The sequence below is a fragment of the Rhinoderma darwinii genome, chromosome 4 (genome assembly GCF_050947455.1).
Source record: "Rhinoderma darwinii isolate aRhiDar2 chromosome 4, aRhiDar2.hap1, whole genome shotgun sequence".
Lineage (NCBI taxonomy): Eukaryota > Metazoa > Chordata > Amphibia > Anura > Rhinodermatidae > Rhinoderma > Rhinoderma darwinii.
In genome coordinates, this window is record NC_134690.1 from 329,541,784 (window position 1) to 329,559,274 (window position 17,491).

General features: G+C 43.5%; 1 protein-coding gene across 2 annotated transcripts in view; it reads right to left on the minus strand.

Moving 5' to 3' along the window:
- The window catches only part of LTBP1 (latent transforming growth factor beta binding protein 1), a 380,067-nt gene extending 365,241 nt beyond the window's left edge, over nt 1-14,826 (minus strand). For both annotated transcript variants that reach the window (XM_075862823.1, XM_075862821.1), the window contains exon 1: nt 14,065-14,826. In XM_075862823.1, coding sequence (XP_075718938.1) covers nt 14,065-14,432 — 368 coding nt within the window. In that variant the 5' untranslated portion in view covers nt 14,433-14,826. The remainder of the gene's footprint in view (nt 1-14,064) is intronic.
- Nucleotides 14,827-17,491: the final 2,665 nt, after the last annotated feature.

Sequence of the window (17,491 nt, forward strand, 5' to 3'; positions counted from 1 at the left end):
CTCGACTGTGTATATATGGCTGTATATAACTGACTGGTATTGAAATACAAGCGACCAGTGTTGATATTTCACTTGTATGCTACCCTGACTTTGTATCAGGTATATTTTTGTTATTACTTTTCCCTTTCCTACTCCCCTCCCCTTTATTTTTACACCTTGACAATGTTATGCAAATATTGTATGCATAAATTTTGTCTCAGTTTTCCATGTTGTATGCATTGACGTGCCTTCAATAAAAATCTAATTAAAAAAAAAGTGTTTGTATTGTGCAAAATTAGTAAAAAAAGAACAAAAAACATATCAATTTGGTATTGCCCTAATTGAAACAACCCTCAGAATAAAGTTATTATGTTATTTATACCAGACAGTAGGCGGCGAAAATTTAAGATGCAAAACATTTATAACGAAAGTTTTTTTCCATTACCCCCAAAAAAAGTTAATAAAAGTGAATCAATAAATGATATGTACCCCAAAATGGTGCCATTCAAAAATAGAGCAAGACCGGCTTCATCAGGACACTATATAGTCGCTTCAGATATCGTTTCGTTCAAGGATAGTGTGAGAATTGTCTATTCTCTATTGTCTATTGTCTAAGGCTCTGTTCACATCTGTGTCGGGGGCTCTGTTAGATCCGGCAGGGTTTACCGGAGACAATAGCGCAGCATGGTGCACTACTGTGTCTGGTAAAGTCACAGACACCCCGACGGAAAGTCGACGGAACCTATTAAAGTCAATGGGTTCAGTCGGCAACCAGCATGCTCCCTTGTTCTGCTCCTCTGACATGATGGAGCAGAACAACGGAATGGTGTAACGCAGGTGTGAACGTAGCCTAAACTGTGTCTTTCTTAAATCCTCATAGAATATAATCTGAAAGTGTGAGATCGGGTGAAGATGGTGGTCATATGTCCTATGTCCAATCACATACCTGCTCTGGTTAAATGGAAACTGGAATCTGGAGAAATGACTGAACACTAGATGTAATGAGCCATATAGGCCTGTGACAATGACTCAAATCCTCTTGCGGATCTGCTGCACACCAGCAGAACATCTGCAACAGAAATCCGAGTGTAAGCCTTTGATTTCTGCCGAAAAAATATATGTCAGATTTAAATATAATGTGTGAACAAGGCCTTAATCATAATGAAGATATTTGTCAGCCACCAGTTGTTAAATTGTAGAAACTATACTACAGGGTGGGCCATTTATATGGATACACCTAAATAAAATGGGAATGGTTGGTGATATTAACTTCCTGTTTGTGGCACATTAGTATATGGGAGGGGGGAAACTTTTCAAGCTGGGTGTTGACCATGGTGGCCATTTTGAAGTCGGCCATTTTGTATCCAACTTTAGTTTTTTCAATGGGAAGAGGGTCATGTGACACATCAAACTTATCGAGAATTTCACAAGAAAAACAATGGTGTGCTTAGTTTTAACGTGACTTTTTTCTTTCATGAGTTATTTACAAGTTTCTGACCACTTATAAAATGTGTTCAAAGTGCTACCATTGTGTTGGATTGTCAATGCAACCCTCTTCTCCCACTCTTCACACACTGATAGCAACACCGCAGAAGAAATGCTAGCACAGGCTTCCAGTATCCGTAGTTTCAGTTGCTGCACATCTCGTATCTTCACAGCATAGACAATTGCCTTCAGATGACCCCAAAGATAAAAGTCTAAGGGGGTCAGATCGGGAGACCTAGGGGGCCATTCAACTGGCCCACGACGACCAATCCACTTTCCAGGAAACTGTTCATCTAGGAATGCTGGGGCAGCACTTTGAACACATTTTATAAGTGGTCAGAAACTTGTAAATAACTCATGAAAGAATAAAGTAACGTTAAAACCAAGCACACCCTTGTTATTCTTGTGAAATTCTCGATAAGTTTGATGTGTCACATGACCCTCTTCCCATTGAAAAAACTAAAGTTGGATACAAAATGGCCAACTTCAAAATGGCCACCATGGTCAACACCCAGCTTGAAAAGTTTCCCCCCTCCCATATACTAATGTGCCACAAACAGGAAGTTAATATCACCAACCATTCCCATTTTATTTAGGTGCATCCATATAAATGGCCCACCCTGTATAACACCAAATACAGGAGGCACAAAGGCTTTACAATAGGACTACAAGGAACATATAAGCACTATGTAATATCAAAGTTTTCGATCACGTGCCATTTACTTTCATGTGTTCCAGTGAAGACGTTCCAACGTGCCACCACTGGTATCACACTTCTAAGTTTAAGTTTAATAAGCAGTTGTTTCTAATATATCTATCGGAAAAAAAGTGTAATTGACGTAGATTACTAGTATATATGAATTCTTGTCACCTGCGGCCTGTTGGCAAAGCATATTTTGTTCATAAATCACTGCTCACAACTACAGGGGGTTGTCCCACACTAAACACCATTTTGAACCCATTGACACCATATATTGTTCTAGCATTAGGTAAGCATTCCACAGTACCTTCAAATACCTCTTGTAAGGTCACCGCAGAGGGTCAGATGATTATCCCTATACATCACAGCAGCCTTACTTTGATCCTGGATTTCAATAGATAATCACATCGTTTTATGTAATAAGAAGCAGACACTTTTATTACCTCCAGTTAAAGAAATGATATTAGAGTCAAAAACTAGATGTGACTTGTTAGTTAACGAATCAATGTATGAAGACATCATTTTGACTAACAAAGGTGAAGCTCACATACTACATGTAAGAGTGTTTGCCTATTTAGACCTGCCTTTAGCAATAGAGCTATTGATCGCGAGACATTTTAATAAATGTCACTGACATTGCTCACGATTTATGACAGTTTTATCATAGCAGCACAACTTGTTCCTGCTACTGCATCGACACATCGTCCCAGCGTCTTTGCCTGCACAGCACACTGCATGACTTGCCAAAAAGAGTGAGGAAAAGGAAGTGACAACTGTTACAACCACATTTCTGGCTCAGAAAAGCGACTGTCACTTTTCAATATCATTCAACAGTTGGCTTGACAAACTGAGGTTCGATAAGCGTGCACACTAGAGACAAGAATATGGACCTGATTGATCCAAGAAGGCAAACAAATTTTAGTATCTAAATAAAAATCTATAGCAGTAAGTATGTTCCGGGATAGGTACAGGGCATCACAAGAAGTCTAATGCGAATTATGAGCCCCGGCAAGGTCCGGTATCCCATCTCCTGCAGCTTCTCTGAGGCCTCTTGCCCTGGTTTTTGTCCTGAACTCATAAACTTGAATCTTATACCTAACTGGGTCCAAAAGAGCCACTGCACCCTCCGTGCATTATTGTCTTAGTAGACAGGCTTCTTAGCAAATGATGACGTTTAGTGGCACAAAGGCAGAACATGATGCCCTACACCGCAGGGCTCAGAATGTCAGGAGCGCTACTTGGCATGCAAATTATGCTTGATTGGTTTTTGGGCGCCATTTCACATTTGCAGGACCTGAGGTACCAGTACAGTAGAAACCCCTGAGAAGTGACTCCATTGTGAGCATTTTGATCTAACAGGTGTTTCATAGATTGTATTAGAATTAGGCAGTGAAAATGAAAAATATGTAGATTTGCTCCCAATTTTTTTTTCCAACAAGGGGTAATAGGAGAAATAACAACACGCAATTTGTTACCCAATTTCTCCTGAGTACGGTAATACCCCATGTGTGGCTCTAAACTGCTGTTTGGGCACATGGCAAAGCTCAAAATGGAAGGAGCGCCATTTGGCTTTTAGAGCGCAGATTTTGCTGGACTGGTGTACAGACGCCATGTCACATTTGCAGAGTTACCTTAGGTACCAGAGTAGACTGGAAAACCCTGAGAAGTGACCCCATTTTGTAAACTACACCCTTCAAGGCATTTATAATTTGCCTGTACATACGACAGGGCTTAGGAGTGAAAGAGCAAATGCGAATGTGAGGCCCAGTTTGGTGATTTTCGCAGTATTTGCCCACAATGGCAGGGCTCTGGGGTCAAATAGTAAAACAAACCCCCAACTAGTGACCCCAATTTTGGAAACTGCACCCATCAAGGCCTTTTTTAAGGGGTGTAGTGAGCATTTTGACACCACAGATTTTCTTTTCTTAGTAGAAATAAATGCTCAGTGGATGGTGCAAAGTGTAAATTGCAATTTCCCAAAGGTATATGCCATTTTAGTGCACAATATGTTGTGCCCAGTTCGTGCCACTGAAGACAAACACCTCAAACTGTTAAGCAGGTTCTCCCGGATATGGCGACGCCATATATGTGGCGCAGATTTTGCTTGGTAGTGGTTTTGTTTGGGGTTTTGCTGGTATTTCAGTTTATGATGTGGGGGCATATGTAATCTGTGCGGGTACATCAGGGCATGATAATGCGGTAAATAAATAATAATTCACAGATGCCACACTGATAAATAAAAAATCTAATCCGCTTTTGGAACGCTCTGTACATTTTGCATAGTTATATTCTGAAAGCCAGAACTTTGTTATTTTTTCTCCACCGGAGCTGTGTGAGGGCTTATATGTTGCGGGACAATCTGTAGTACCATTTTGGGGTACATAGGATTTTTTGATCACTTTTTATTTTATTTTTTGGAAAGCAAGGTGACCAAAAACCAGCAATTTTGATCATGTTTTTTATTCTGCGGGTTGATACGATTACGGCGATACCATATGTATATAGTTTTTTTAGGCTTTGCAGCTGTTTGCACACTAAAATCACTTTTGTTTTAAATAATAATTTTTTTGTGTCGCCATATTCTGAGAGCCATAAGTTTTTTATTTTTCCGTAAAAAAAGCTGTGGGAGGGCTTGTTTTTTCCGGGACGGGCTATCGTTTTTAGTGGTATAATTTTGGGGTACATGCAACGTTTAGAATACTTTTTTATTTTGTTTTGGGAGAGGTAGTGACTAAAAAACTGAGATTCTTGAATTTTTTTTTATTATATTTTTTTACAGTGTTCTCCGTGTGGGTAAAATAGCATGATATTATAATAGTTTGGGTCGTTACGGATGCGGTGATACCACATGTGTACATTTCTTTTAATGTTTTCCATTTTTTTCTTTAATAAAAGACTTATTATAGAAAAAAAGGAGGTTATTGTTTTTTTTACAACATTTTTATTAACTTTTTTTTGTCCCACTAGGGGACCTGAAGGCATGAAGCACTGATCGCTATTCTAATACACTGCACTTCCTACATAGTGGAGTGTATTAGAGCTGTCAGCTATTCATTGACAGTAAGCCTATTAAGCTTCGCCTCCCGGCGGGGCCTAATGGGCTTCCGTACTAGGAGGCCATTGTGAGGGCTCCGGTTGCCATAGAAACCATCGGGTGCGATCTCACCACCTAGATGCAGCCATCGCAACCATCAGGGGTGTCGCCAGGCTAGAAACCACCTACATGCCTAGCTCCGGTCCTGGCCGTTACAGCGGGGTGTCGGCTGTAATATACAGCCGACTCCCGGCGGTGATGGCGCTGACTCAGCTTCTGAGCCAGCGACATCACATACATGTTCTCAAGGAGCTGTGATTGGTCAGTCTGCTGTGACTGACCAATTACAGCAACCGCCAGCAGGGGATCGCTGCGATTGGTCCCCTGCCGTTTTACTTTGCAGATCAATGGTCATAAACAGTTAATGGCACAGTTTTGTCACCTTTTCTTTTGACAGGGTGACAGTTGTTAGCCAGGACGCACCGGTACGGAAACACTGCAATACAGGACGTACTGGTGCATCCTGGTGCACTAAGGGGTTAAAGGGTAAGTAAACTTTCAAAAAACTTCTGAAACGTCATAGTGACATGTCAGAAGTATTGATCGTGGGGGTCCAAGCACGGAGTCCCCCACCAATTGCTAAAACAAAGCGGCTGAAGCGCTCCGGTGAGCACGGAGCCGCTTATTTTCTTGATCGGCTTTTCTTGGAAAGCCGAGCAATTGGTGTATGGGCTCAACAGAAATTCCATGAGCCCATACACCAATTGCTCGGCATTCCGAGAAAAGACGATCAGAAACATAGTGGTGCAGTGCTCTACCCCGAGCGCTTCTGACGCTTTGTTTTAGCGATCAGTGAGGGACTCAGTGGTTGGACCCCCACCCATCAAAACTTTTGACATGTCACTATGTTTTTTGAAAGTTTACTTATTTAAAAAAAAAAAACTTAAAATACAGCTTCTTTGCATCATGTGTATATATAGAAGCTGTGTTGTTTAACTCAGTCGATTCCATTAGTTCGCCGGGCCCAGTTAATATTGATCACATCTATGTTCATAACTGTAAGGCTACATTCAGATGTGCGTGTCCAAGCGCGTAAAAAAAATCTGCGTTTTTTTTCTACATTTCATGTCCATGTGCCATCAGTGTGCGGTGCGTATTGGCATCAATTTGCTTTCTTAATAATAATAATAATAACCTTTATTTGTATAGCGCCAACATATTACGCAGCACTTTACAATTTAGAGGGAACATAAACAGACAATATCAGACATTACATAGTGACAAAGATCATTTACAGTTCAGACAGGAGGATTGAGGAACCTGATCGCAAGAGCTGTCTGTGGCATGCGTTTTTCACGTCCGTGCAATTACTTTCTTTTTGTTGTTATTACTTTGCAACTGATGCGTGAAACACGGAGAGCACACGGATGTCGTCCGTGTGCTGTTCGTGGTTTTCACGCACCCATAGACTTCCATGGGCGACTAGGTGCGCAAAAATGCACCAATAAAGGACATGCAGTGAGTTTCACGCAACGGACACTCACTGCGTGAAAACTCACGCATGTCTGAATAGCCACTTTCAAATTAATGGGTCCATATGCTGTGAGTTATTTCAACACGTTCATCTGAATGAGCCCTTAAAGAGGCTCTGTCACCAGATTTTGCAGCCCCTATCTGCTATTGCAGCAGATCGGCGCTGCAATGTAGATTACAGTAACGTTTTTATTTTTTTTAAATGACCATTTTTGTATTTATGCAAATGAGGCTTGCAAAAGTACAACTGGGCGTGTTGAAAAGTAAAAGTACAACTGGGCGTGTATTATGTGCGTACGTCGCTGTGCAGGAGGGGGTTAAAACTGAGTCAAGGCTGGAAGTACTTCTTCTTTAACCCCTTAAACGGGTTCTCCTCTTTTAACAATTCCTTTTGGTTAGAGGGGGCCTCCAAAATAAGCTGATCTAATGCTGTCCTGCTGCTGGGAGCCTCAGTGATGAGCTCTAATCTGTTAGGAAACCAAACAAGTGTTAAATTTGCCTGCAGCACCACCACAAGGGGAGTGGAGTATTACATGGTGCCTCAATGGGCTGTCAATGTAAAGTATGAACATGCTAGGTCCTCCTCAGTGTCCTGTGGTCCAGCGACTGTCTGGTGGTGAGATTAATATTATATGCACCACGACGTGCTATTACGTCGTGGTGCGGGGAGGGGTTAAACCGATACCATCATAGCTTAAGGCTATATTCACACGAACGCATCAGATTCACGCGCGTGAATCTGGTCCGTTATGCATCACTGTGCTTTGCGAGTGGCATGCTTATTTTCAATTGAATTGATGTGAAAGTCACGCACCGCACACGGATATGCATCCGTGTGCGGTGCGTGGTTTTCACGCACCCATTGACTTCAGTGGGCGATAGGTGCGTAAAAAACGCACTAATATAGGACATGCAGTGAGTTTTACGCAACGGACACACGCTGCGTGAAAACCCCTGTATGTGTGAATGGCCCCATTGAAATCAATGGGTCAGTGTGCTGTTCGTGATTTTCACGCACAGCACACGGAAGAGTTTTACGCTTGTCTGAATGAGCCCTAAGAGTGATAGATTCATAATCAGGGTATGTTCACACGGCCAAATTTCAGACGTTTACGAGGCGTATTTTGCCTCGTTTTACGTCTGGAAATACGTCTCAAATACGTCGGCAAACATCTGCCCATTCATTTGAATGGGTTTGCCAACGTACTGTGCAGACGACCTGTTATTTACGCGTCGTCGTTTGACAGCTGTCAAACGACGACGCGTAAAAATACAGCCTCGTCAAAAGAAGTGCAGGACACTTCTTTGGACGTTTTTGGAGCTGTTTTCTCATAGACTCCAATGAAAACAGCTCCAAAAACGGACGTAAAAAACGCCGCAAAAACGGCGTGAAAACGCCGCGAAAAATGCGAGTTGGTAAAAAAACGTCTGAAAAGCAGGGTCTGTTTTCCCTTGAAAACAGCTCTGGATTTTCAGACGTTTTTGTTGACTACGTGTGAACATACCCTCATTGCATCCAGCGGCCATAGGCTATAATGGTATTCAATTTAACGTATACATCATGAAGGGTCATGAGAGTTCAATGACCTTAACATATACCATTTAACCGTTTAATATACATCATTATAGTCTTGAGGTGACGTATTTCACTGTTAGAAAAAAAAATTGGATCAGTAACAGTACCAAATGATCTATTGTGTGGTCAATTGCATCTGCAAGTCCATCCCATTTGGTTTGCTCTTACCCATGCAATGAACATATAGATGTAGCAATCTTTAACATGGCTTAACGCGCTAAATACACAGAGGCAAGAAACTTTAACTTGACTTTTTCAATGGTTTTTAATGGCTTAAAGAGGCTCTGTCACCAGATTATCAAATCCCTATCTCCTATTGCATGTGATCGGCGCTGCGATGTAGATAACAGTAACGTTTGTGTTTTTTTTTAAAAACGATCATTTTTGGCCAAGTTATGAGCAATTTTATATTTATGCAAATGAGCCTTTCTAATGGACAACTGGGCGTGTTTTCTCTTATTTCCAACTGGGCGTGTATTGTGTTTTTAGCAACTGGGCGTGTTTACTTCTTTCACTGCACAATCACACTGTGCTGTGGATCATGCTGGGCTGGAACAATGAGAAGTGTATGAATCTGATTGGTCATTGATTGGTCACTGATTGGTCACTGATTGGTCAGCGTCATACACTCCTCTGTACAATGCCCACTTGGTCAAAAAGTAAAAACACACCCAGTTGTCCATTGTGAAAGTAATTAGCATAAATCTAAACTAGCTCATAACTTGCTCAAAAATGATCGTTTTTCAAAATAAAAACCACTGCTGTTCTCTACATTACAGCGCCGATCACATTATGTAGGAGATAGGGCACTTATAATCTGGTGACAGAGCCTCTTTAAGTGAGAAGTTATCACTCTGCATCAAGTTATCAGAGTCAAGATAAGGATTGCTACATCTGTAATAGAAAAAGAAGATTAAAAGTCAGCATTGCGGCAAAAGATTTATTCCATGCAAAGTACAACTAGCGACTTTTCACCTTTCTCAAGCTTAAAGGAACAGTGTCACCACAAAAAAAATTTTTATATCAGTTTTATGTTAGTGTTTTATTAAAAACGTTTGTATTTATTTGTGTGTTTGTGTGTTACTTTTTTTTATTTTTACACTTTTTCTTCCCAATGGGGGCTGCCATTTTTTTTTCCATTTCTGTATGTGTCGATTAACGACACATACGGACATGGAATACGGCAGCTCCAGTCCCATAGGGACTGCGAACGGGGCCCGTTCCATCCACTATGGTGTACGCCGTCTGTGTGGGAACGGCGCATGCGCCGCTCCCACACAGTCCAATTTGAAATGCGCGCCGTCCGGCGCCATTTTCCTGTGGACCGGAAGTCGCGGCCGGACAGTAAGATTACTACTTCCGGTCGCGGCTTCCAGACGGAGCGGACGGTCCGGAGGGAGCGGCGGCGACTGGAGCAGGTAAGTGATTTCTATGTATGTTCGTGTTTTACTGTGTGTTTGCTAGCGTATGTTAACCTACTACACTGTGTGTTAGCTCAAAAAATGGCGACACACAGTGTAGGAGGTTAGACCGTTCAATCCCCTCGTTTCTCCCGGCACTAGCCAGGATAAAGGAGGGGGGGATTCTGAGAGCTCACTAGAGTGAGGGATTTTTTCCCAATTTTGCAGCATAAAGCAATGTGGTTGCTTTACCACATGCAATGCTGCATTTTTTGGAATTGCTCCATCTAGTGACCAGCAATGGGAAATATTATAAATTAGAATCCAATTGAATCCAATTTATAATATTTCCTGACTCGTGAAAAAAATAAAAAAAATTAGAACAATGTTTAATCACCCACACACTAATTGTTTAACTAAAAAAAAACAAAACATTTTTTGCTAACAACACATTCCCTTTAAGAAAGGCTTCTGTGAAGCCGAAACGTCGCTAGGGTAAACCCATCATACCCTATGGTCAATGATAAGCAGTAATATTCTAGGTAACAATTCCTGGAAAAGTTGAATTAATACCTCTGTGTCCTTCTTAGGCGCTCTATCTGGCTTTCAAACTAGAGTAAGTTTACGCAGGGCGTATTAGCTGCGGAATTTCCATCCGGATTTTCAGTGCCAAAATCTCATCCACGTTGCAGAAAAAAATCCACAAAAAAGACATGAGGAAATTGACCTGCGATGCGGATTCTCAATCTGCAGAATGTTAATATCTCTTGGGAAAACGCTGCAGAATTACTGCACAGAATATCCGGTTGGAAGTTCCACAGTGTTAACGCTATGTGCGGACAATACCCTGAGGGTGGATTGACACGCAGCAGAAAATTCTGAATCTGTTCCGTTCATCTGAATGGAACTTGCAGAAATCCATGTGTTTGCTGCAGAAACATGCAGATCAATAAAACGGAATTTTATTTGCGGAAATTTCTGCAACAAAATTTGTCGCATATGAATCCACCCCTAGGGCAACCCACGCACACAGTGAATTTGTTGCATATTTTCCGCAGTGTTTCCTCTTCAAAATCTGCACATGGTAGGATTTTGCTGTGGATTTTACCACTTCTACATTGGAAAGGGTGGAGCACCCAGAACAGAATGAACACGTAGATTTGAAAATCTGTAGAATGCTCCGATTTACACGTGGAAATGTTCCGAAGCATGTGGATGAGATTTTTTAAAATCTCATCCACTTGCCTGCAACAGTCACGCTGCAGATTTTTAAAGCTCTTTAAAGTTACATGGCACATATAGGGACAGCGTCTGTACTGACTTGTCATTGTTCAGATAACTGGAAACTGTTGTATTTTTAAGGTTAAATAGGTGCATCAGTGTGCGGTGAATGGTTTTCACGCACCCATTGACTTCAATGGGCACGGAGATGTGTGATAACGCACCAATATAGGACATGCCGTGAGTTTTACAAAGCGGACTTTCGCTGCGTGAAAAATCACACGTGTGAATGGCCCCATTAAAATCAATGGGTTGTTTCAACGCACAGCACGCGGACTTGATTCATGCTCGTGTGAATGAGGCCTAAGACAAGTGCTTCTTGCTTGGAGACTCTCTCACTGTAAAAATTGGAGTTATCTAAAAATACTACAGATTACCTGTGACTCCATAAGCAGAATACAGGCTGCTGTTTATAGCAGGCCATACAGCAGACCACAGGGTGTTGTCTGCTGACAGGCCAGATGTGATCTGATTTGTATTTTCCTTCCCTGCTGTGTTATCATACATATCACTCCTGCGCATAAAGAGAGCAGTTCTAGTAATCTACGAATCCGACAGATTTGTAGCGTGGAATTCTCCTTGGGACTTCATGTGTATGGAGATTATCTCCGTACATATGGTGCCCAATGTGCACTGCGGTGCAGACTCCGTGAATAGGGTTCATGAGCCCTAAAAAGGAGTACAATTCTCTATTATATAAGTGGGTAATGCATGAGAAATAGCATTAAGCCCCAAACATCATACAGAAATATGCCTAAGGTTCAGCTAGACATTTTACGCCAGGATGCTGGAAATGATACCCAGATGTTTCAGATATGCAGACATTTCTTTGTCTAGATGGGAATTTTTTTTAACCTCTTTTAGAAAAATAAAAAAAGATCAATATCTTGCCACTTAGACCTTCAGCAATGTTTGTATCACTGTCTCTAGATCAGAGATACAGTAAAGTCAAACAAGTTTTTATTCAGTCACCCTTTGCCCTGAAGAACTTACAGTCTAACCAAAGCAAAGATCCATCAGACATGCTAAAAGAGCCTGAAGCTGCTATGAACAGGCCCTTAGATCATTACGATTTTGCGACTTTTAAGAGCAATTTCATATGCAAATTCTATCATAGCATCAATACAGTATTACAGAGACAAAGACGTCCATTCACATGTTACAATCACACAAACGTCAATTTACGGCAGAAATTTATCGTTAGGATTTATTTTTAGGAATACTTAATATCATTCTCAACTTACCTTCAGATCAACCTATATGTATTTCTATATATACATATATATATACACAGAGGTGGTCATTGCGTACTGTGTAACGTACATTAATCACAAAGGAATCCACTATCCAAACCTAAATAGTTTTATTAGTCAACTTTATACTGTACCGACCCTAATTACATACAGTAGTGTATACGATCATATAATGTCTACTCATACATCAACCAGCTGACTGCTAGTAAGAGTGTGATCTGCTCAGCACCTGCATCTACACTGCTGCCTGCACTTTCCACTACTGGAATCTCTACATCTCTGGGCTATAACCAAGAAGTCTAAGCATATCTCTAGTGCTTACTTCCTACCTCCTGCCCGAGACTATTCACAGAGAGAGGATTATCAAACCCTCTGCCACACAGACAGAACTAGTGCCTCACGCTCTGCCCCTCAGACAATATGGTCATACTCTTGCCCACAGACAGTACTAGTGTCTCATGCTCTGCCCTACGGAGAGTACCTGTGTCTCATGCTCTGCTCCACAGACAGTACTAGTATCTCACGCTCTGTCCCACACGTAGTACTATTGTCACGCTCTGCCCCACAGACAGTACTATTCTCTCACGCTCTGCACCACAGATAGTACTACAGTCACGCTTAGCCTCAAAAAGAGTACTAGTCCTTCACGCCCTGCCCCACAGACAGTACTAGTGTGTCATACTCTGCCCCACAGACAGTACTAGTTGCTCAAACTCTTCCCCACAGGCAGTACTAGTGTCTCACACTCTGCCACACAGAAAGTACTAGTGCCTCACTCTTTGTCAGATTGACAGTACTAGTGTCTCACACTCATAAAGTTTAAGTATTGTCACACCTCTTTGCCCAATGGGTGTCTTATGCTCTGCCTCACCGACAGTACTAGCATCTCACACTCTGCCTCACAGACAGTACTAGTGTTCCATGTTCTGCCCCAAAGAGAGTACTAGCGTCTCACGCTCTGCCCCAAAGACAGTACTAGTGTCTCACACTCTGCCCTACAGACAGTACTAGTGTCTCACACTCTGCCCTACAGACAGTACTAGTGTGTCATGTTGTGCCACACATACAGTATTAGTGTCTTTCCCTATGCCCCACAGAAAGTACTAGTGTCTCACACTCTACCCCACAGACAGTACTAGTGTGTCATGCTGTGCCACACAGACAATACTATTGTCTTTCCCTCTGCCCCACAGAAAGTACTAGTGTTCTCATGCTGTCAAATTGAGAGTACTAGTGGCTCACACTCATTGAGTTTAAGTACGGTCACACCCCCTTGCCCAAATAGAGTACTTGTGTCTCATGCTCTGCCCCACAGACAGTACTAGTATCTCACGATCTGCTTCACAGATAGTAGTAGTGTCTCACTCTCTGCCCCACAGAGAGTACTAATGTTTCCCGCTCTGCCCCACAGAGATTACTAGTGTCTCAAATTCTTCCCCACAGGCAGTATTAGTGTCTCACACTCTGCACCACAGAAAGTACTAGTGTCTCACGCTCTGTCACATAGAGAGTAGCAGTGTCTCACACTCTGCCCCATAGAGAGTAGCAGTGTCTCACACTCTGCCCCATAGAGAGTAGCAGTGTCTCACACTCTGCCCCATAGAGAGTAGCAGTGTCTCACACTCTGCCCCATAGAGAGTAGCAGTGTCTTACACTCTGCCCCATAGAGAGTAAGTACTCTTACACTGTCCTGCCCCAAAGAGAGTAATAGTGTCTCATCCCCTACCTATTAGGGAACGGTAGTGCCCCATAGAGAGTATCAGTCTCTCACCATAGACATTAGTATCTCTGCCCCATAAATAGTATTAGTAATAGTGTCTCACCCCTGCATCTGCAACTTGTATTGTAGACTGGGATTCCTCGGTGCATCCTGCTGTACAATGCTTCGGGAGAACGAGTACTGACGGCTCTGTGTGCTGACGGCCGGGGACACCTCTCCAGTGAGTGGCTGCTGTCTCTTCACCACAGTTGGGTTAGAACCGACTCTGCTCATCCTGCGACTCCGCTCCTGGGTGCTGCTGCTTACTACAATGTTGCTCCTGCTCATAGGCACAGGTTGTTGATGGTAGATGCCCGGGGGTCCTGGGTGCACCACATAAGTGATCCTCCTCACTCGCTCTATGTTGGCCAGCACAGTAGATGCGGAGAGCAGAGCGCACAGTACAATTCCCCACCTGTTGGAATCAGCCATATATGCGGATGTGTAGTCACACAGCGCTCCTGCTATAGGTGAGCTGCAGCCCCTCAGCCGGCTGCACTGTATGTATTATGTCTTCCCTGCTTTCTTCTCTTCTCTGTGCCCCCTCCTCCTCCGCTGCTGCTGCTCTTGAGCCAAGAAAAGAAACTCCTCTTGTCCCAGGAAAACTTCAGCAGGAGCAGTGCAGTTGTGTGCAGCTAATAGGCATGACTGGAAGTGGAGGGAAAGAAGGGAAGGAATAAAGGGGTCTATCTGCTCCAGGACAAGGGGACAGAGGAGAGAGGGAAAGTAGGAGGAGAAGTGAAGGGGGCAGTTCAGGGGCTTCTATAAGGAGCTGCCAGTGCCTGTCTACATGAGTACGGGGAAGCCCAGCTTCTACTCAGCAGCTTTACCACTCAGTGTAGCGGGGGCTGCTCCTCTCTGCTGACGTCACACTGACTGCACTGACCCGACCACTGACTGCACTGACGCGACCACTGACTGCGCTTACCCGACCACTGACTGCGCTGACCCGACCACTGACTGCGCTGACCCGACCACTGACTGCACTGACCCGACCACTGAAGTTACATTACAAGTTATATCATGCAGTGAGCAGAAGGAGGTTGTGTTCTTATTACAATCTCTATAAGGAGTTTAGGAATGAAAAACTTTAATCAAAAGTTTTTTTGCATAAAAGAGAACATTTACTGCAGTCTTTACAGAGAAAATCTTTATTATATTCTTATGTCAAGTGGAAACAAAGTCCATATTTTAGCTTCTATGGGAAAGCTGGGTAACAATCACCAGAACAGCTCTTGTGGGCTTTGCCAGAATCCTGCATGGCAGATCTGTCTATCTATGCAGTGCTACATCCCTCCCTGCAATATGGGGTGTATGTTCCACTAAAACAGCTGGAAAACAATATGATGCACGGTCACCCAGCTTTTACCAGCAATAGACGGTGAACAACTCAAAATATTTTTTTAAGAATTTGACAGAAGAGGACACAGTCTTAGGGCTTATTCACACGAACGTATAATACGTCCGTGCTACGCACGTGATTTTCACGCGCGTCGCACGGACCTATGTTACTGAATGGGGTAGTTCAGACTGTCAGTGAATTTCACGCAGCGTATGTCCGCTGCGTGAAACTCATGACATGTCCTATATTTGGCCGTGTTTCGCACTGCACGCACTCATTGAAGTCAATGGGTGCGTGCAAATCGCGCTCGGCACACGGAAGCACCTCCGGTTGCCACACGTGATGCACGCTACAGCAGTAAAAACGATGAATGAAAACAGAAAAGCACCACGTGCTTTTCTGTTTGTAAACATAAAAACAGAGTGTCATCATGATGCCGGCTGCGTGATGACACACGGACCTTTTGCACGTGCAAAACGCGTTTTTTGCACGCGCAAAACGCACACGCTCGTGTGAATCCGCTCGTGTTGATTATTTTTTATCTTAGGGACATATGGTCTTTGGAAGATTTGTTCATTTTACTTCCATCTACCTATGATACAATAAACAGCGGCGATGTTCATTGTCCTAGAAAATGACATTTCCTTTAGCCAGAAATCGGGATGGACGCTGTACATTTGTAAATAATTGCCAGATTTCTGTGGCAATATACACTCCTCAACATTGAAATTGCATCTCCAAAAAGGAAATGTTTTGGAAATCACAGGATCGATAGACGTGTTAATGATATACAAATGATAAAAAAAAAGGAAACAAAATATTCCAAACATCTTGACTTATTCAGTATTTAGGCCTCATGCACGCGAACGTGCTTATGCGGCCGCAATTCCCCCGAAAATCCACGGGAGAATTGCGGCCCTATTCATTCCTATGGGGCCATACACACGGTCCGTGCATGGCCCAGGAGCCCGCACCGCAGAAAGAAAGGGCATGTCTTATTACGGCCGTGTTCTGCGGTCCGGGCTCATTGAAAATAATGGCCGCGGCCATGTGCACGGCCCGCGATTTGCGGGCGGCTCGCGGCTGTCACTCCGTGGCCTGCCGACCCGAAAATCATGGCCGTGCACATGGCTACGGTCGTGTGCATGAGGCCTTAGTATGAAATACACACACTTACACGCCTTGGCATGCTATCAATGAGGTTATTAATGGTTGTCTGAGGAACGTTATGCCACGCTGAATGCACTTGGGCACGCAAATCATCAAGATTGGCTGCTGGCAGTTTCCTTTGCAATTGCCGACCAGAGACGTCCCAGATGTGCTCGATGGGAGACTAGTCTTGAGGCGCTGCAGGCCATGGTAGCAGATTTAGGCCACGCAGGCTGCTCATAGTAGCACAAGCAACATGCGGCCTGGCATTGCCCTGTTGAAAAACGGCTTCTGGGACACTTTGGAGAAATGGCCATACAAATAGTTCCACAACCAAATCAATGTAAAGCCGAGCGGTTAGTGTACCTGAAATGAATACTAGAGGGGTCCGCTACCGTACATTAGGTCACCCGAAACCATAATCCCAGGAGTAGGACCGGCGTGACATTCCCTTGTGAAGACTTCTTCATAGCTTTGCCCATGTGGTCTCCAGACCAATCTCCGGCAATGATGGCATCCGAGACAAAAGTGGGACTCATCGCTGTAGAAGAAAGACCTCCATTACAGCCTTCAGTGCCATTTGGCTGATAGCCTTTGAGAGCAGTGGTGTGTGGTCAATGGGACACCTGTAGCTGGACGTCTGGCTTGTAGCCCAATGTCGTGCAAACGCCTTCTGATGGTTTGTGTCGACACTGGTTGCTGCCCTAGGCTTGGGATGTGACGTCTAATTTCACTTGCAGTACAGAATGGATAACTACGCACCATTCTTCCAATCAGGCAATCCGTCCATGCAGAGCTTCGCCTCCGCACACCTCTTGCTTGTTGTTGTTCTCCCAACATCCGAGACACGCAGTGTTGAACAGTGCTGACATCTCGGCCTAGGCACGTAGCCATCTGCCGGAGTGATAAACCAAGGTCTCTCAGTTCAAGGATTCTGTCCCTTTCAGTTTGCGACAAGTGGCTATAACTGGCACGTCGACAAACAGGAGGCATCGCACAA